This window comes from Nannizzia gypsea, genomic scaffold (genome assembly GCF_000150975.2).
Source record: "Nannizzia gypsea CBS 118893 supercont1.1 genomic scaffold, whole genome shotgun sequence".
Taxonomy (NCBI): Eukaryota; Fungi; Ascomycota; class Eurotiomycetes; order Onygenales; family Arthrodermataceae; genus Nannizzia; species Nannizzia gypsea.
Window position 1 is genome coordinate 1,851,651 of NW_003345201.1, and position 19,567 is coordinate 1,871,217.

Sequence of the window (19,567 nt, forward strand, 5' to 3'; positions counted from 1 at the left end):
TTGAGGAGTAGTTGCTGTGATAAGACCTTGGTTTTGAAAATGATCCAGAAAAACAAGCCCTTGGCTGAGGGCTACGATAAAGAATCGAACCAGATTTCGGGCTAGTTAAGCGACTGTACTTCTGATTCTTGTTTCGGTTAACACAGCGATATTGCCTATTCAACTGGGGAGAGACTATTGAGTCGTAGCGGTATCTCGGCCTACTGCTCAACGGTGACGGAAAATGTTTGGCCAAAAGGGGTCCTGATCAGAAGAGGGTGTTTCCCAACACCCTATCCTAGGCTGTTCCATGCTGTGAATGGCTTCCCTCTGCTGCACCACGGCAGAATTGTCGCCCCGCGAATATTTCGAAGAATGTTCTGTGACATTGCCTGCTACTTCGCTCCATTCAAGACTCTTCGGACGTACATCTTGGGCTTCATTTCTTTGATAATGGTATGGCCCTGTTCTTCTCCAATTGTAGGGCTCAATTACATCCCTGGATAGTCCCATGCCACCATTGTCTCCTGGAAACCCCGAACTCGGGGGTTTACATGGCGATGGTGGGACATATCGTGTCTGGCCGTCAACTATAGCAAACGAGCCTCGACGATCTAGAATGGGTAGGCCTGATAGGTCTGGGCTTGGAGAGTTTTCCGCCCGTTTACCTAATTCGTACTGCTCATGGATACCATAAGAAGTATACTGCGAGATATTGGCGTCTGACTGATGTATAGGATTCGCACTATCTCCGCTTGGGTTACTACCAGACAACATTGGCTCCATGAATTCCTGGGTAACCGTGTGTTTTCTAGTGTAGGGAGTCTCAGGTTGAGTGACTCCTTTTTTTTGCTCAATCCATACCTCAATATCATCAGAACGTAGCTGAGTAGGGTATGGGTAAACTGTCTTTGTCTTCTGCCCTTTAGTTGGAAGAGAAGGAAGATCTTGCTGAGGAACACACCGACTAGGGCTACTCATATGTAATAAGGACTGCCTTTTTTCAACTTGACCTGCGTCGTGGTCGCGCCCTATGGGTAGCCGATATGGCCGTGATGGGCTAAGGCAGGCCCAGTCTTTCTTATCAAGTAGCTTCTTCCTCATCTCATCAACTCCAACTGAGGGAGAATCCAGTATCTGGTAGTGACGGCATCGTTTTCGTCGAAGGCCTTCGATATATGGTGATGTGGAGCGTTTTCCTTTATGGGTGCTTGCACAAAGCACGCCAATCGTGCTAGGGGGTCCATCATCGCAGCTTTTTTCTCTGCCTATTACCACAGCAGCAACCTTAGGCGATACAGCATCTCCATACCGATCTAATACTTGTGTTTTGGCCTGAGCAACACGCTGTTTCCCAATGTGTTTGGCCGATGACTTCATCTTATATGAGGATCGGTGCAAACGGCCTCCGGTCCAGTTCATCGTGTAGGGACGAGCAGTTATGCAGGTATCAATCGTTAAATTTGTCAAATAAGAGGTTCGAAAAGTGTAGAGCTGTCTTGTATATTCGTCTTGTCTGTCCGCTGTCACCTTCGCTTGGTGTTTATGTTTAGTTGTTGTTTATTCAATTTTAACTTCGCCTTCCAAACTGTTAGCTACAAGTTTAACTACTAGTGACTTAGTTAAGCTAGTTAACTACATTTGTTGATTACTAACTAAGGACTTTGATATCGGTATTACATACCTAGGTAGGTACGTAACTATATAACCTATAGTCATCTATGATGATTATGACTATCTACGAGAAGGTTCAAACTCAAATTGAAGTAGCAACAATATTTAATTAGAAGTAGCAGAGTTTAATTATATACACTTAAGCACAAATAGCGAAACGGTTTCCTCCATTGTCCCCAATCAGGCATCTGTGCCTTATTTTATTTTTTTTATCTTTTTATATATTTTTTTTACAAACTCTTGTGGGTGGGCTCAGGCTCCTTGGTTGGGCCCGGGTTCTTGGGGGGCGGGGAGCTCGTCGGGGCTGGAGTTGGAGTCGGCTTCGGAGCCGGCTCAGGGTCGCCGCCAATCTCGATGCCATACGTAAACTTGAGTTTACGTATGCGGCCGATGATCGGCCAGAGCCAGTTTGGGATGGTGGCCACGTTCAGCTCCTGCTTGAGGAGTTGAAGCTCGGCCTCCGAGCAGGTGCCTGCGGCACATTTGGCGACACTATCCGCGTCGGCATGGTCCATCCCCTCGAGGATGGTGTTGATCTCGGCCTCGGAAAGGCCTTCGTCACGGCGAACCTTGCCGCCACTGACAGGCTCGATCTTGGAGGAGATTCTCCATCCCGCACCGTATGGGTCCTGTTGGACCATCTTGGCGGCAGAACGAAGCGCCGCGAGGTCCTCCTCTGAACATTCTCCGGCCAGGCACTCTATGTGAAGAGTCTTCTGCCGGGGCGCTTCTAAAGAAGGGGTTAGCTCAAGAAGCAAAGGGATAAGGGTATAGTTGCTACACTACTACTTACCACTTCTGCCAGTCATGACTGGCATGGCGTAGGCTGACTGCAGCATGCTAAGCCCTCCAAGGGTAGCAACGGCAAATTTACTGAAAGCTGGCATAGTCGGTGTCGCCTACACCTCGTCATTAACTATAGCTCAGCGTAGAAAGGTGAAGTGACTTACACGTGGTGTTTGGTTGTTGGTTGTTGGTTGCTGGTGTGTATGGGAGAGTAGAAGGCTGTGATGAGGAAGCGTGATGGGAAAGGAAAGAAAAATATTCGAGGAGGAAGAGGTCGAGGACGAGATATTTATGTCTTTTTGAAACAGAGTTTTGACATAAGATGATGGAGCGCAGTTCGAGCAGGAAGAGGGTATGATATCATAGATTTTGTGATATTCGACAGCAAGGTGGCATCGTGCCTTCGTAGTCGGGCAAATGTGTCCTGTAGAAGAAAAAGAGTCGCCACGCCAAAATGGGCAAGAAGATGATGCCATCGCAAGGTAGGAGCTAGTATGCCGTCATAGACTGCAGTGTGAAATATTGTTTTCGTGCCGGAAAACCAATGGTAGGAAGATGGCTCACCCTTGAAGTCTGTTAAGCTTGACGCCTTATGTACTGATCGGGGATCGTAGGGCCGTTTCCCTTTCGTCTAGACGCTCGACTATGTCCGTAGATGTTCGTTCTCTGTAGATCCTGATGGAGGCAACCGTCATAGACTGAAGTGCGAATGTTGTTTTCGTGGCAGGAAACTAACATCCCGTAGTGGCAGAAGGTTGGCGCACTCTTGAAGTCTGCTGAGCTTGAGACCTTCAAGTACTCTATGGGGGGCATATGGCCATTTCATTTTTCCTCCAGACGCTTGTATATGTTCTCTGTAGATCCTAATGGAGGCACTTAGGCCTTCTGAGGGAAAAGACCCTCCAGCGCACCTTCCGTCGATCTGCTACCGGAATAAAGTCTTATTGTCAACATGGCATGCTTGCATACCAACGCAGGCAGGAACCGATATGCCGTCATTGACTCGGATTTAAGGTACAGCCACCGACAGGAACTCGGTACCTATATCGTCATCGACTATAAAAAAGTTAAGGAGAGTTCCAATGGGGCGGCACTAGGTATTGTAGGGAAATCTCGGGTGTGGAAATCTTAAAACATAGAATGCCTATTGGCTAACGAACTGAAGATTGACGCCGATGATTTCTAGCTTCCCAACTTCAGGCTGTATGCGTATACACCGGCACAGTGAAGGGAAGCGCAAAGGGTATGTTAAAATGGCCACATCAGTCCTAAAGCCGACAAGGCGAAACACTTCCACGTCCAGTTGCTACCTTGTGAGGAAATCATCCATGGAATTCATGTGGCAAACATAACATTCGTAAAGATCAGTGACGCATTTGGCAGTCGTGTTGACGGATACTAGGCAGGCCCAGGCTGCTGGAAGACCAGGATAGATAACATCATGATTTTGAGATGGTATTCATCGTGACATTCATCGTAGTCGTCATCGTCTTGTCTGGGAATGAAGTACTGAGGGAAATAGAAAGTAGACAGCTTCTATCTAGCTTCCTTTCCAAAGTATTCAGTTTCTCTCACGTCTTTCATCCATCCAAAAAGGTATACTGCCTGTTCCTTCTCTGTATACCCTATCTTTTTGACACAACAGCACCTAAAAATTGAAAATAGATACGAAGAAAGGGAAAAAATGTCTCGGGCCTACCCAGCTGTCGATGATGCCCTAGTTGATGACATTTCCTATGTAACAGAGGGCTCTAGGGTGGCATCCCCATCCTCAAGCACTAGTCTGGGAGGCACAGTGACTCCTTCTTTTAGCAGTGGTTCCTTAACCGGTAGCGACGCACTTCCAAATGAGGATTCCAAGATACCATCTAGAACTGCATCTCCGGCTAGCTCGTGTACCCGACTAGTGCCTTCCTTAGCTAGAGAAGAAGAAAGAGCCACTTTTGCAAATTCAGCCGATGCCGCAGAGAGAGCTGAATATGGAACCAGGATGAATGCCATCCATCGCGTTTTGCCGTGGAAATTTGATGCACGATATTGGGGTCTTCTACTCCTGATGGGGCTTGCATTTTGGGCTGGAATGAAACTCAGCCCACAAAGAGAGTGCAAGATTGGCTATCCCGACATCGTTTACTGTAGGTTAAATGGCTGTGTAATGATAACCGCATAGAGGCAACTTTGGCTGATAACGAATTTTAGCGCCTGCTCGGGGTGTGCAGGATTATTTGACAATCCGTTTCGATGGGGGCGTCCAAACGATAAACCTGTATAAAGGGGTCCCAAGCAAGGAGCTAGATGAGGCCTGGAAAGCTCTATACGATAGTAAGTCATCGCCCGGCTGATACGGGGCATGATAGCCAGAAAATATCCTAACTGTTGATGAGACAGTCGGCCCACTTCTGGTCGATAAAAAAGAGCTCGAGGCTATCGGGAAGGAGAGTATCGAGTTGCCATCGCGTCCCGGAAAGCACTTGGCTAAGCTGGCAGTATTCCATCAGCTCCACTGCTTGGTATGTGTATCACGGTCTTATTGTAGAGTCCCAGGCTCATAGGCGTATAGGACTATGTGCGCCGATACGTGCATAGGGAGCACTACCGCATCGATGATAGCCATGCGACTATCTCCGGAATTGATCATGCCGGTAAGTTAGATGACTCGACCGCTGGTTCACCTAACTAATCGAACTCGTGTAGATCACTGCATCGACATGATCCGTCAGGCTCTGTCATGTTCGGCCGACCCCACGCTTATCACCTTCAACCAAAAGAGCCCTTTCCATGAGGTAGAGGCTGACTTTAGCGCAACTCACGCTTGCACAAACTTCGAAAAGGTGCATGGCTGGGCCAAGAACAAAGCCATCAACATGACGGAGGAGATCATCCGGAACCCAGGGGCGTTCAAGGAAGCTGCGGTAACATCTCTCCACAGCTAGAAAAATAAGGCACCCTTGGCCTAGGTATCTCACCTTACTCTCCCGCAATTCGTATGACGCAGCTGACAAGGTGAAGATCTTTCAGGTGTTTTAATTGACCTGGTTGACTGGGGTCTTCAAGGAGTTCTGGATAACAGCCTGTTCTTAACTGGGCGCAGGCAGCTCAGAGAGTTCTCATCGATGACGACGCCAAAATCAGGGCAGGGATGCTTCATAATAGGGCCTTTCGGACAATGGAACCGGACGTTATGAAGCAAGAGTCGTCACCCATCCTTGAGAAGACAGATCTGCCTCGCCACTGTCGACAGCGTTGCCCAAAAGCGTGCCGCAAACACTTTCCCGAAGGTCGAGCTCGTGTTTCCCGGGCTATATTTCAAAGAACGTGGTCGATATCCCAAACTGGCTTTTGCCGATTATTGGGCGTGAGGCGTGATCAACTGTAAGAAGGTCGCCCTTGAAGTCGGCAATTGACGTCGCTGGACACCCTAGAGAGGAGGCCGATGATGACTAAGCAGTCAATTTGAACGACAGAAGATAGAAGAGTTAGTTAAATCAAAAAAAAAAAAAAAAAAAAAAATTGAAAAGAGGCATGCATGCATTCATTCCAGCTGTTCTCTTCAAGCAACGGGCGTAATCCTCAGGCTATGCTATATTTCTGGTATTATATTTTATTTAGATCTTCTCGTCAAATAGCGAATTTCTGTGGCAGGACGGCCAAGTCGAGTGCGGGGGTTATTTGCAAACCAATTCATGCCCCGTCAAGCAGATCATAGATCACCATGCCCGTACAAAAGTCCCATATGCTCCATATTCTCTACTCTCTTTCTAACGTACGAGCAGTTAATTCTGTTGACCGGCTTCCCTTGCTCGGGGCTGACCTACCGTGCGCGCCAACTAGCTACGTTCTTCGAAGACCTGCAATCGTCCCTCCCTGCTACCTCCAAATCTCGATATAAAATCCATATCGTCACTTCACACGATGAAGCCCACCCACGCACTGTATACGATACTGCCAGATCAGAAAAGCAGGCAAGAGCTGTGGTGTACGCTCGCGTGAAAAGGTTACTAGGAAGAGATAGCATTGTTATTGTGGATGGAATGAATTATATAAAGGGCTGGCGGTATCAACTGTGGTGTGAGAGTAAAGAAGCCAGGACAACAAGTTGTGTGGTATGGCTTTTCTTTCGCACACTGGACTGTTTCTTTCTTGCGATTACCGGGAGTCGCTAATCTAATCTTTGCATGTCGAACAGGTCCATATAGGAACTCCAATAGACCAGTGCATCTCCACGAATGAGGCTCGCCTGAAAAAAAAGCGAGAAATTATGGAAACCTGTGATCAGCAGCCGGAACCAGCCTCTGTCGATCCTGAAGCAGAACAGCAGGCCGAATCTGGCGACGAGGCTACGACAACGGGTGCCGCGGTTGGGGATAATGAGGAACCATACCCACCAGAACTATTGACTAACCTCATATATCGTTATGAGGAACCCTCTACAGCGAGCCGTTGGGATAAACCGCTTTTTACTGTACCCTGGGCTGATACAACGCCCCCCATTGATGACATATGGTTTGCCATAACCGGGCAGAAGATAACGAAAGAAGAGAACCAAAATAAGCCTGCTTCCGGTTTATTCTCTCAAACTGACCCTGGGCCTAATGAGACGAGTTCTACGGCTGATGCACCCTCCATTGCCACTTCCGCTAAAAAAACCTCCCTCCAGCGACCTACATCAACTCGACCAAAAATAGTCCCTCACCAAGCGACGGCAGCGCCGCCAAAAACGGATCCAACCGCACTATACGCGATTGAAAAAACCACATCAGAAATAATATCAACAATACGCAAATATTCCTTGGAGAACCGATCACCATCTTCTTCCACCTATTTAGCAAACCCACAGGCCCCTGGCATAACGATACCCATTCCTTCTACAAAGACATCTGTCTATATACCTCCTTCGACTCTTGCTTCTGCCCCTACAGATGATTTAGCCGGCGCAGGAGGAGTTCTAACGCTCCCACGCCTACAAAGACTAAGAAGACAGTGGGTTGGAATGAATAGGGCATTTGCTGGGCATGGCCATGGTATGGGCCAAGGCAGGCTGAATGAAGAAGAAGTCGGCGAAGCGTTTGTGAGATTTTTAAATGCTGAGTTTGAAGGCATGACCGAATTCTAGACTAGGTATTATGATAAACAACTAACATATTACAGGAGCATATAATTATAGTTGAAAATTCGAATATATTTAAGTTATAGAAAATTTCGTAGCATAGCGGTCGTGAATCATAGTTGCGGCGTGAAAAGAGATGCATAAGGGGAATAATAATAGGAGGCATGAAACAATCATTGAACCATCAAGAAAGAAAGGAAAGGGGGATAAAGGTTATAGAAGTATGCATCTCAAGCGTTTCTTTTTTGTTATCTTGCTCAGGTCACTGATTCTCCTGGCAAGCGCCGTCTTACGAAACAATATTCGCAAAAAAATAAGTAACCAAATCAAATCCAGGGTAGGATCATTTTCGTCCTAAAAAAATGTAAGATGAAAAGATGAAAATGTAAAACTAAATAACAATAACTTCTGTCCGCAGCGTGGTGTCTACCTACTACACACGCCAGGCGCCTCTTCTGAGAATTCCAATACCACCAATGCAAAGGGCCAATTCCATAAAAAACCAATAAACAATGCAAAAACTGTGCTGTTAGACGAGTTGGAAGGGAAAAATGCAAATATGACTGAAACAACAAGGAAGACAAAAAAATATCATCGTAAGCCCGGTCTGGGTTTCCCGAGCATAATAATATCCAAGAATTGCTGCAAAGGCGGGGCGGGGAATGAAAAGAAAAATAAAGAAAGAAACTGAAAAAAGTGCTGTTGTAATATCCTCTAAGAAAATGGAAGATGAGAAGTAAAGGGGAAGAAGGCAGGGGAAAATGCGAACCACTTTTAAAATGACGAATGCAAAAGAAAGGAGAATGTAATATGAAGAACGATATGAGCAAGTTGTCGAAGTTTAGGATGACTTGGATGCTCTCTCGTTAGCAAGCTGGCCAGCTCGGATATAGCGGTAGTTGAGGCTAAGAGTGTGAAGTTCCTGCAGCCTGGCATTGGCTTTTTCATGGAGGGTGGGGTCTTGTGGGTTGATATCCTTGAGTTCTTCCTGTAGCTGGGCAAGGCATGCATAATAACTCCTCTCCGCGTTTTGAAGCTGCTGGCCGCTGTGTGCCTGGGCAAGCTTGAGGGCTGCCGCAGTTTGAGATTGAACAGGGCGAACTCGCTTCATGGTCTGGCTGTTCGGTGAGCCACCCTTCCTTTTGCGGACTGCGGCATCTTTCTTCTTCCCAGTAGTTCCGGTGACTGGAGATCCTTCAGGAGAGCTGGCCTTGTCAGATGAAGTGTAGTCATGGACACGCCTCATATGATCATGTAGATTCCAACGGCGGGGGAAGCCGTTTCCGGGAATTGACCGTTCACAAGCTGGGAAGTGGCAGAGATGAGGGTTTTCTCCATGGCCATGCATACCATGGGCTTCCCTTTCATGGCGGAATAGACAAGCATTGGAAGAGAAATGGGCGTCCACACATTGTGGGACTTTACACCTGTATGGCTTAAGGTGCGAATCCAGATATTTACTACATACCGGCTCTTAATATTCCGAAGCTCACATGGTTGCAAAGGGAGGAATATACTTACTGGTAAGCACACTTTTGAGTGGTTGGGGCGTGAGAGCAAGGCTTTTCCCTGGATGCAAATGGGCAGTAATACTTCCCGTCGGTCTCAGGTGGGAGGGAATAAAATGGGTGGTCTCTTGGATTCCTGGTCTCTGTACCATCTTTGGTTCTGGAGCTCAAAACTGATGTAGAAAACATATCGCCATCGGATACCTCTGACATATCACCGGTAGCCTCAGTGGATAAGCTGGATCTCTTGGCTGGCTTAGAAGGTCTGATAGTTCTTTTATTCCAAATACTCGTTAGTTTTTCATGCCCCGATGCGTATATATAAAGAAATGCAAGAACCAATGTACCTGTTATAGTCGCGGGCGCTCAGTGGTGGGCTAAGAGGGTAGAAGCCGTTCATGGAGAAGTTCTGGCCCGAGAGATAAGCGGTATCAACAAAAGGAGAATCATCATGTCCAGTGTAAGGAGAAAAATTTGAAGGGGAGCAGGCTGAAGTAACGGGTATATCTTGACCGGCCTCGGTGAGTGGAGGAGTGGCTGGTATCTGGGTGTACAGGTTCGACATGTGGACTACATTTCCAGCGGAAGTATCATCGCTAATTGACTGGCACCATGGGCTGGTGGTAGCCAGTGTGTCAGAGTTCTTTATACCTTGGTGAGCTGGGTCGAATTCCATCTGGCATTTTTCATTTTCATGTCCATTTTCACTGGCAATGTGGCCTGAGTCATTCTTAACAGAAAATCCCATAGCACCGGCAACAGTTTGGAACCCATGGGAATTCCTAAATGCCATCTGCGGGCTCTCGCAGCTGGTGGTCGCATCCTGAATTGGGTTGATATCCGAAAAGGTAGTGTGGTCTGCAGATCCTGCAAATAGGGGCTGAGAGTACGGGGCGAAAGTCAAAATTTGGGATTCTTGCATGTCATAATCAGTGGTTGATAGTGATTGGGTGTCAAACGACTCATCAGTGGCCTCGCTTGCCGTGCTAATATCAGCACAAGTCAACATGGCGTCGCTGATGGCCCAGTTGCCCAGGCTGTCAAACTGACAAGATCCGTTAAGGCCAGGAGAGATAGAAAAATTGTCGTTGTGGGAAAAATCATCATCCTGTGTCCTGGCTGGAATGTCCACAAACTCTTGGGCTGAAGAGCTTTGATATGATTGTGACCTTGATCCTTGGGTGTGTCTCTTGGGAATTGACAGTTTTGAAATGCTGGCCTTTCCTTTTGAAGCCATTGTGATGTGTGTGATTGGGAGATGAATCCTTGATAGTTCTAAAAACAGCACTGTGGGCTCAAGTTAGTATTGTGATATTCGGCAGTCATCAAGTTGTATAAGAAAGATAAATGAAACAAAGAATAAGAAAAGAAAGTCCGTTTAGGTGTCCTATTTATCAAGGTTAGTTTTTCTCATTTCCCTTCCATTCATACAGTTTGTAAACTGACCAGGAAGGCGATGGCTGTTGTTAATTGTCAACCAGCTGATGGAAAATCCACTGCAGACCACTGAAACATTATTTGTGATATATCCGGAAAACATCCATGGAGCGTGGCTGGCTCATTAATCATTGTGGTAACATTCACAGCTGGGATCCGTTCCAGAGGTAGTTGGAAATCCGTCAACGGAATCAAAAATCAAAACGATCGAACACATTTCAACTGCATCATCATATAATTGCATAAACATTGCATGTCTCCGGGCAAATCAGGGCACTTGGTCGATTAGTAGAGACAGAAGCATCATCATTTTTTGTTAAATCCATGGGTCAAAATCCGGTTGAAAACTGGGGAAACATCACACATAGCTAGTGGCTCCTCGCTGGCAGTTTCAGCGTTAAGTCAAGATCATTCATCATAAATTCTCCTTCTGGTAATCAATGTCATTATTTGCGCCAAATGCAGAATTATGCATATGACTAACACAAGCCTTCCATTGACGGGTTCGCCAGGCTGTGCTGCTAAACAAGCTGTGATCATCCAGGTGAGCATTCCATAGGGTGGCCAACGGCATAATTTGTGGTATCCATCCAGGTGGCAGTGGCATGCTTTGGTCGTTGTCTGAGGCTTCCGTGGGCAATAGTCGCAGAGCAATACATGATTTGATTGGTACAGGTCCATATAGAAAAAAAGACACGCAAGAAAAGCACAGCACACCAGAAGCAACAACAAGGCATAAACAGAAACACAAAATAAAAAGTTGTAAAATAGAAATCAATGGGTACTACCTGATGTTCTGGCATGCGATGCCGTAATGCTAGAAGCAAAACTAGTTATCCTCAAGCCCCTGGAATTGGGCAGGTCTGTTCAAAACAAAGCAATGAATCCTAATGGGCAGGTAGAATAATCCGGTAATTCTTTTGGAGCGGCCAATATTTGGGTTGTAACGCTGATCCAGTAGGCGAGAGGGTTGAGTCTGAAGTCGTCCACGTTCAAGAAAACTGGTACTCACTATCCACGGTGATAGGGCTGCAGAAAGTGGTAAGAAGTGCGGACAGAATATAACCGGTGGCCAAAAAAGTTGGAAGGTTTTGAAGTTGGGTAAGAATGTGTGGTGGTTGGGAGAGAAAAGAATAACAGAATTAAGAGGAGAAATGGGGACATCGGGCTTTAACTACCCTTTCAGCGTATCTTCCAGCGCACATCACAGCGGATGGCCGCCTCACCCTGCAAATCTGGACGAAAGACAAGCACAACAAAGCGGGGCGGGTGCGTCCTGAGGGAAGAGAACCCGCATATCCAGACAAGGGGATTGGTGCACGTTGTTTGCTTCGCAGACATCATGCGGGTGGTTTATTTGTTGGTTGCATATTGTGGTGTGATAGCGCCAGGGTTGTTGCAGCAGCCCGCGAAGACAAGTCACCACCGACGTCTCGACGTGGCACCCTCGCTGTCCAGGACTTGCCCGCTGCGAGACCTTCCCAGCCAGTCGATTCGCGCCAAGGGAACCTTGGAAAAACAGCGGTGAAAGAGTGGCTTTTGAGGGATATTTCATTTGCTTTTGAAACGGATGCTAGCCGTGAGGTCCTCACCCAAGCGGCTTTCGTGAGAGATCCTCGATAGTCGGTGGAGTTGTAACACGCGGAGCAAAGGAATAATGTGCCTACTCCATATAAATCTCAGTAATCTCTAACAAAAAAAGAACAACAAATAATAGTGTATGGAAGAGACGGGATCGGCCACTTGTGGTGGTGTCGGATGGACGGAATGGACGAAAGCCGTCCCTGGGGCTGCATCCTAGTCTCGAAGCGCGAGGAGCCAATCTAAGGAGGTTGCAAGGGTCTATACGGGCCGCATGAAGTGCGAACAAGGCGCATGTTGACAGCACATGAGAATGGGACAGCAAACTACAGAGTACAGCAGCATGAAGTTTTGTGGTACGTGGTCGAAAGGGAGTCGAAGGGGAAGTTGTCCAATGCTTTTATCCGTTACGGTGCTCCAAAATACGAAATTTTTGCCTTGTTAAACCCCTTGCCATCAAATTCATCCATTTTATTGAGATGCTTTTTCTTCGCGCTCTTTTCTTTTTTTACCAGGGAAAGGAGGAATGTCAGCCTGTGCGAGTCGCCGAGGACTAGTGTTGATGATTGGCCAAGGATGGTATGGTCTTAGGAGGTTGGGCAGCAATGCATGAGTAGGCATTTTAGATCATAATTTTAAGACGCGGCATGAAGATGTCACGATGAGCCTATATCTTCTGTCCAGTTAGCAAGTCCGACGACGCATGTGCAGAAGGCAGAAACTGGGTAGGTATGTATTCATGTGTTGGCCATGTCAGATAGGATGAAAGATGGTGATGGGTTTCTCGTTCAGCGATCCGAAGACCTTCAGTTGAACTATGCTTTGTACATGGGGATCATCATAGAGGCCAGAGGTGATGCGTGAGCTTGCCAAAGTGGAAGAAACAATTGCCAGACGTACCTTTGCTATCTTTTCAGTCGTTTTCCAGGAAGTTGTTAGTTGTACGAAGGATTTGGAGGCAGCAAAGTAAACATTGCTGTTTACTTTGAGCCCTTCTCCAGCCCCGTATGCATTTCTTACTTATTCCTGAGAGAATAACATTACCTCATCATAATACAAAGTACTCTGTACAAGAGTGCTCCATTGAGTGAAGAGGGAAGCATGAAGATAAACATATGGCATGTTGTTGTTGTGAAATGACATCCTGTTTTTTTTCGATCATTTTCGAATTTTGTGTGGACAGTAAATGATGACTAATACTATATCACATGATTTATCGGATTTACTATAATCCTGTTTTACTTATGTAAGCATTCTATATGCTGGCCCGAGCCGACTTTTTAAGTTATGCTTACCCTTTAGTTATTTCTAATAAAGTGGAGAATTATAGATGACGTCAATGACTCAGGGCCCGATGGCCTACACCTTGCGAAATGTACTTAGTTGTTACCAGTAGTCAACGCTCGCTCCCAGCAGGCTCTTAAGAACTGTTATAGCATATGGAGATACCAAGCCTGCCTAAGTAAGGCCAACGGTGGTGGAGGAAATAATAAAGAAATTATTTTGATTAATACATATTATAGTAGGTTTAATAGAAAAATGGTTTTTTTGGTCCTATTTCTGGTACTTTTGTAAATGTACTTTTCCGGTAGTAAGCTTTGCGGTTGATAAAAGAATCAGACTCTCAGAATTCCTCACCCCCCGAAATTTCCCTGCTCGAAATAGAAAACACGGATGTAATTAATTCTCTTTGGACAATCCAAATGCATTTTCTCCCATGAATCTATGCAGCTGTTAGTGTCCAGGAGCTAAGGTCTCCTATGTGAACTCGTATATTGGTGGAGGACTGACTTGATATACAAAAATCCATCTTCGTCCTTATGGACGTCGTAGACCGTAGATAAAGGAGAGGAGTTGGACGGTACTTCATCATTAATGAGGATAAAAATGGCCTTTTCCGATGGAAGCTTCAAACGGCTACGAAGCACATGTAATAACTGGCCAACCAAGAGTACTTTGGGGACAAGCAGCTTGCAACGGTTGACGGCCACAATGTCCGAGTTCTCTTCTTTTTCACAGACAAGCTATAAAGATATCAGTCTCATCGTAATCTACCTCAACGAACATCGTACAAGAATGATAAGTAATGTATGAGTGTGCTTGGACTTACTGGAATGTGATCCGGCTGGTGCTGTAAGGTGCGTAAAGCCTCGTCCTTACGCTGCTGAAAAGTGTAAGTCTTCTTGAATGATAGTGGCATACTGCCGCCTTGGTCTACAATATCAGGTATAAATGATTATTGCAGATGAATAGAGAGAAGAGCCCAGCTTGCGATAACTGAGGGATAGTCCTGAACATTGTTAAACAGGCAGGAGTCTGGTATTTATATTCTCAGTGCTCGGAAGATACGAAAACTATGAAACTTTCCTTGGTAGTTTCCTACAATAATAGAGGTTGCATGGCCACCATAACCAAAAACCGTAACTATTCACTGTCTTGGTCAGCATCACTTTCGCGGAATTTGCGAAATTAGGGTTTAAATACTTACTCCTCATAGAAAAGAAATTGCTAACTCCTTAAAAATGTGTCAAAGAATCAACTGAAGCAAAGATTGGGTATATCCTAATGTGGCATGGCGAATGGTCAGTAGCAGAGACTACTGCCTTTGAGCTTCATTAATGGCCTCAACTTTGACTTGGAAGTTTGGCTATGGCTCGGAGAAAACATTTCATAATCTGATGTGTTCTAGCATAAGGACAGGATAATAAATATGCCCCCTTTTGCCCCTCAGGCCATAGGTTTAAATAAAACATTTCTCGGCTTTATGAAATCTGTCAATAGGTCTTCCACCCTTTTCATGGTTCTAACAGTGTTTCTGGAAAAATGTCTGATGCGAAAATCTCCTGTAAGAAAGTTGATGCCTAGCCTTGGCATTGCTTGATCTCCATAACCTTGGGGGCCCCGCTCGGATTTATATCACGTGATGTGCTTTATTCAGGCAACCTTATAAAACACGTTTCCCCACCGGGAATGGTGAATGAATCAAATATATTCCATTCTAAGCAGTATTTGGGTGAAATATGCTGTCATCTTGGTGTTTTATTCCTCTCCTAGCCGCGTCGTTTTTCGGCCCAATCCAGGCCGCAAACCAGGTTCCGTTGTCGGCTGGCCAGTCTGAAAGGGCAACAAGTGAAGCGGGATTCCAGATCTTTACAAGCAAGCATTCTCCTCAGCATTCCATCCGCATTAAGAGACAAGATGACTCAATTTGTGATGCTCACTCCGCCCAGTACACCGGGTGGCTGGATATCGGACCGAAACACCTTTTCTTCTGGTACTTTGAGAGCCAGAGCGATCCTGAAAATGATCCCCTCACGCTGTGGATGACTGGAGGACCAGGCTATTCCAGCATGATTGGAATGCTTGAGGAGGTAGGCCCTTGTTCAGTCAATGAGCATGGTAATGGCACGAACTACAATCCATGGGGCTGGAGCAAGAAATCATCAATGCTCTTTGTTGATCAGCCCGTTGGTGTCGGCTTTTCTTATGGCGATGAAGGTCATGAGATTCCGAACGACTCATATCTAGCAGCAGTGGACATGCATAGATTCCTTCAGCTATTCGTATCTGAGGTTTTTCCGAACAAATTGCATACTCCATTTCATATTTCGGGAGAATCGTATGGTGTGAGTATCCACCTACATTTTTCAAAAAGCAATTCTAAGCCACTTTTCTCCACATAGGGACACTATATTCCGTACCTTGGAGCCCAAATTGTGCGACAGAACAAACTTTACTCCAATGAGCCGCAAGTACAGCTCAAGTCCTGCTTAATAGGCAATGGTTGCATGTCACACATGCATACCGCTTTCGGCTACTGGGAGACCCTTTGCACGACCAACCCTGGCGTTGAGAAGCCTGTCTTCAACGAAACCAGATGCGACATCATGGCAAAGAACATACCAAGATGTATGAAATTAGCTGAAGTTTGTCGTCGCAACCCAGATCCAGCAATATGTCTCTCGGCCAAATCTGTCTGCGATGAGGGCATTACTGGAATGTACGACAAAGAGTCTGATGTCAAAGGAGGTCGCAATAGATTCGACAGTATGTATACTCAACCTATATTGCTATGCACGACATACTTACAGGAATCGTAGTTACCGTCCCTTGTCAGGTTGACGATATCTGTTATGTTCAAGGCGTTCACCTTCAGAGTTATTTGAACTCAAAGCTTATTTGGGATGCTCTCTCCCCTCCAAAAGAAGTCAAAGAGTACAAGTATGCTTCCAAACCTGTCGAAGATGCCTTTGACCTAACTTCGGACTCAATGGTACCTTCAACCGAAGAAGTCGAGTTTCTCCTTGCAAACCAAGTTCACGTAATGAACTATCAGGGTAATCTAGACCTTGCGTGCAATACCGCAGGGAACCTGAAATGGATGCATGATATTCCCTGGAAAGGACAAGCTGAGCTGTCTTCTAAACCTCTAATTCCATGGAAATCTGTCCTCTCATCGACAGGGAAGAATGAGACAGTGGGGAGCATGAAAGAAGTCAAAATTCGTGTGACGGATAGCGCAACGATTGCTACTAGATACGCCTTCGTAACGGTGGACAATGCTGGCCACATGGTGAGTTTAACCACCCTCCTGAAAAAGTTTACGATACTTTGTGGAACTAACAACAACTGCTATCCATTAGGTTCCGCAAGATCGGCCTGACGTGGCGTTTGATTTGATGAACCGCTGGATTTCTGGTGAGCCGTTTGTATAAGCTCACTGATGTCAGCAGGCGTAAGCGCCGGCGCTTGTTATTGGCGGTTTCCCAATTGATATTTTTGTCCTTACACTGGCTTACTTCGCGTAAAGTATGCCCAGTGGTAGTGGCTTTATATAGAGTTTACATATTTAAACGATCATATAGCGGTAGTAAGTTAAGAGAAAAGTTCAGTTCCTATCATCTTTTATATTTCAGTGCATCATTATCACAAGAATTCTAAAGATTGGTTGCGGAACAGTTCTAGCCGCCGTTCGAGACACCTACACCGGTCTGTGGTAATACGTATATATAGCTCCCACCAATCTATTTTCACTTCTCAATGAGCCCAATATATCCAAGGTAAAAATTTCACAAAACTAGCAACGGGGTATTTGCCCGTCCAGCTCCTCCTCTTTCCATCTAAGTTCGTATCCAAAAACTGTCCGTCTTAGTAGCTCGTCCTATTGTGCATAGTTAGCAATCTTAGTAATTTTTGTAGGAAGAGCTAACATCTTGTACCCCAGGATCATCCTCAAATAAGAGTTTATCCATAACTTTCTCGAATATCTTGTTCACCTTAAAGCCACTCTGCTCGGCTTTAGGGAAAAATGCCGCTATCTTTTCTAGTAGCCAAGGTTGGTATGGGGTAAACACTACAAATGCTACCGACGTCTTGGACCGCTTCAAAGTCATTTTTACACTCTCAATCAAGCTGTGATGCTGTGGATGATTGTATATGACGTCTGCGAGAATCAAAACGTCAAACCCAGCTGAGGGTAAATCCAGAAAGCTGCATATGCGGTCGGTAGAGTCTCCCCACTTGTAACCTTCAACATAAAGAGGTGAAGGTTGTTTCTTAATAAACTTCTCGCAGGCGGACGCGTTTATTTGCATGTTGTCGACAAGGTCCCAGTCAGGATAATCGGTCACGACAGCGGTTTTGGCCCCCATAATTGCACAAATAATGCTCGGCAGGCCGGCGCCTGCGCCCAGCTCAAGGATATCTTTACCTTCAACCCATTCTGAAGCGTTTTCTTCTAAAAAGTTTGATATCGTTCTTGCTGCGTTCCAGAGAAGATAACCCTCCAGATCAAGAAAACTGTCAGTCGAAAAGATGCTTGTTCAAATAACATATTATTAACAATAAATGATGCGGCCTGAATTATTCTTACATATAACGGGTGGCTTCCAACAAGTCGAATATTCAGGGTATTGCCGCAAAGCATGCGATGTTCTGAGAAGGTCGGTGGCTTTGGTGGGGGGAAAAACCCCTCTGGTTCTTTGAAAAAATCCCCAAACCCGAGCTCATCCTCTAAAGGTTCCAGGCCCATTGTGCCTCCCTACTCAGTGATATAATTGATAGTTACTCGACGATGCCACGAAGTATCCATGCATCAAAGAGCCCTGTATTAAAGCTGCAGTTAGTCAAAGCTGCAAAATTTCTAGCAACCTTCATATGATTACCTAATCAAGATAAGATAAGATCTACACGTGACTGTCATGGTCCCCCACATGACGTAATAACCCGATGATAAAGCTTAATACGTATTGTACGGTTATGGCGACGATATCCGGTAAAGTGTGGCCTTTTTTTATTGGTCGAAAGGCGAATATCCCGCAAATTATCCGCCATCTGGTGTATTGTCCTTACATGCCCCTTGCCGAGGCACGATCGCAGATGTCCCGACGTTGCATGATCGTCGATCGTTTTCTTTCGGCCTCCAGGTTGTCACTTTCTGTTCTTCGCCTCTTTTGACGGGACTGCTGCTAGATCTTCCTCTCCTCTTCTTTTCCTTCTTCTTCTTCTTCGCCTTGAACCTCAGTTCATCCACACTTTTGGGCTGGCTGGTAACTCTCCTGTGTTGGCAACTACGGGGTACTTATTGACAGAGGGAAGTTACTCCGTAGAGAACGAGCATACTCCTGTCGATCGTTACAAGCAGCATTGAGAGTCCTGCTCGAAGGGAAACTATTCCATCCTCCCACGCATTGCATAATTACTTTGTCGGCTGTGCCCCTTCACAATGGCAAATCAGACTCTGCAAGGCAATAGCCAATTCGCCCATCCTTTGCAACATTTGCATCAGCAAGCATCAGCTACCACTTTGTCCCAAACAGCAGCGCTCAACGGCCAATCTACCTCTACGTCCTCGCAAACGAATTCATTACAAGATATACGACTATATCCGTCTAATCCTCAAACAGGTGCCGAAATGCGCTCACAGATGCAAAGCCAGCCAGCATCGGACCAGCAGCTCCAAGCGCAACCGCAGGAGACGTGCGGCAGGACTGCTACTGCCCAGTTCTTACAGAATGTCAATCTTGTCGCCGAAGCTGCGAAGCGGGCTCAGATGGGCATTCTAATGCGCGATTTTGAGGAAATTTCTTTTGATTAGCAAGCATATTTTCCCTTGTCTTAAAATATTGCTGGTCCAGCTTATACCATGTTATGTACATTCTTTGCACTTTTCTTGCTAATACTTCTGATGTCGATTTCACCTTTTCTGTTCATACCATCTTCTCATTTGGTCATTAGTGCCTCGATGTGGGCTCGAAGTTGGTATGATTGTGTCATGCGGCGTTAGCGATACATGTTTTTCCGCCTAATACCACTTTTCGATACGCCCAGCGGTCTCTCTTCTAGTATGCATCTCCGTTCTATTTACTTCCGGATTTGAACAATTCGGTCAATGAAAGTTTAAAGGTTGAGTTTCATTTCTCATTGCTCGTTTCTCGTTTTCGGTTGTCATTTCATGAGCCGGAGGTAGATATACCCAAGTATGCCCTCAATTCTC

The 19,567-nt window shown here is 45.8% G+C and overlaps 10 protein-coding genes across 10 annotated transcripts; 5 read left to right on the plus strand and 5 right to left on the minus strand.

Moving 5' to 3' along the window:
* Nucleotides 1–207: 207 nt before the first annotated feature.
* Nucleotides 208–1,401, minus strand: MGYG_00693 (hypothetical protein; the record flags this gene model as incomplete). Its single annotated transcript, XM_003176558.1, has 1 exon — nt 208–1,401. The coding sequence occupies one exon, from the start codon at nt 1,399–1,401 to the stop codon at nt 208–210; it is 1,194 nt and encodes a 397-aa protein (XP_003176606.1).
* Nucleotides 1,402–1,883: 482 nt separating this feature from the next.
* On the minus strand, nt 1,884–2,540 carry MGYG_00694 (hypothetical protein; the record flags this gene model as incomplete). The annotated part of the gene is made up of 2 exons (XM_003176559.1): nt 1,884–2,383; nt 2,447–2,540. 2 exons carry the CDS (start codon nt 2,538–2,540, stop codon nt 1,884–1,886), a joined length of 594 nt encoding a protein of 197 aa, XP_003176607.1.
* Nucleotides 2,541–4,123: 1,583 nt separating this feature from the next.
* MGYG_00696 (hypothetical protein) lies at nt 4,124–5,372 on the plus strand (the record flags this gene model as incomplete). Its single annotated transcript, XM_003176560.1, has 5 exons — nt 4,124–4,574; nt 4,639–4,761; nt 4,828–4,949; nt 5,000–5,081; nt 5,134–5,372. 5 exons carry the CDS (start codon nt 4,124–4,126, stop codon nt 5,370–5,372), a joined length of 1,017 nt encoding a protein of 338 aa, XP_003176608.1.
* A 644-nt stretch (nt 5,373–6,016) lies between these two features.
* On the plus strand, nt 6,017–7,552 carry MGYG_00697 (hypothetical protein; the record flags this gene model as incomplete). The annotated part of the gene is made up of 3 exons (XM_003176561.1): nt 6,017–6,124; nt 6,213–6,542; nt 6,626–7,552. The coding sequence occupies 3 exons, from the start codon at nt 6,017–6,019 to the stop codon at nt 7,550–7,552; spliced, it is 1,365 nt and encodes a 454-aa protein (XP_003176609.1).
* An 835-nt stretch (nt 7,553–8,387) lies between these two features.
* On the minus strand, nt 8,388–10,291 carry MGYG_00698 (hypothetical protein; the record flags this gene model as incomplete). Its single annotated transcript, XM_003176562.1, has 3 exons — nt 8,388–9,006; nt 9,068–9,328; nt 9,402–10,291. The coding sequence occupies 3 exons, from the start codon at nt 10,289–10,291 to the stop codon at nt 8,388–8,390; spliced, it is 1,770 nt and encodes a 589-aa protein (XP_003176610.1).
* A 1,014-nt stretch (nt 10,292–11,305) lies between these two features.
* MGYG_00699 (hypothetical protein) lies at nt 11,306–12,292 on the plus strand (the record flags this gene model as incomplete). The annotated part of the gene is made up of 4 exons (XM_003176563.1): nt 11,306–11,352; nt 11,519–11,592; nt 11,690–12,096; nt 12,209–12,292. 4 exons carry the CDS (start codon nt 11,306–11,308, stop codon nt 12,290–12,292), a joined length of 612 nt encoding a protein of 203 aa, XP_003176611.1.
* Nucleotides 12,293–13,752: 1,460 nt separating this feature from the next.
* Nucleotides 13,753–14,272, minus strand: MGYG_00700 (autophagy protein; the record flags this gene model as incomplete). The annotated part of the gene is made up of 3 exons (XM_003176564.1): nt 13,753–13,795; nt 13,864–14,096; nt 14,183–14,272. The coding sequence occupies 3 exons, from the start codon at nt 14,270–14,272 to the stop codon at nt 13,753–13,755; spliced, it is 366 nt and encodes a 121-aa protein (XP_003176612.1).
* An 820-nt stretch (nt 14,273–15,092) lies between these two features.
* MGYG_00701 (carboxypeptidase Y) lies at nt 15,093–16,787 on the plus strand (the record flags this gene model as incomplete). Its single annotated transcript, XM_003176565.1, has 4 exons — nt 15,093–15,698; nt 15,756–16,119; nt 16,173–16,645; nt 16,716–16,787. The coding sequence occupies 4 exons, from the start codon at nt 15,093–15,095 to the stop codon at nt 16,785–16,787; spliced, it is 1,515 nt and encodes a 504-aa protein (XP_003176613.1).
* Nucleotides 16,788–17,149: 362 nt separating this feature from the next.
* MGYG_00702 (Nnt1p) lies at nt 17,150–18,103 on the minus strand (the record flags this gene model as incomplete). Its single annotated transcript, XM_003176566.1, has 3 exons — nt 17,150–17,233; nt 17,292–17,855; nt 17,945–18,103. The coding sequence occupies 3 exons, from the start codon at nt 18,101–18,103 to the stop codon at nt 17,150–17,152; spliced, it is 807 nt and encodes a 268-aa protein (XP_003176614.1).
* Nucleotides 18,104–18,796: 693 nt separating this feature from the next.
* Nucleotides 18,797–19,168, plus strand: MGYG_00703 (hypothetical protein; the record flags this gene model as incomplete). The annotated part of the gene is made up of 1 exon (XM_003176567.1): nt 18,797–19,168. One exon carries the CDS (start codon nt 18,797–18,799, stop codon nt 19,166–19,168), a length of 372 nt encoding a protein of 123 aa, XP_003176615.1.
* Between the last annotated feature and the right edge of the window lie 399 nt (nt 19,169–19,567).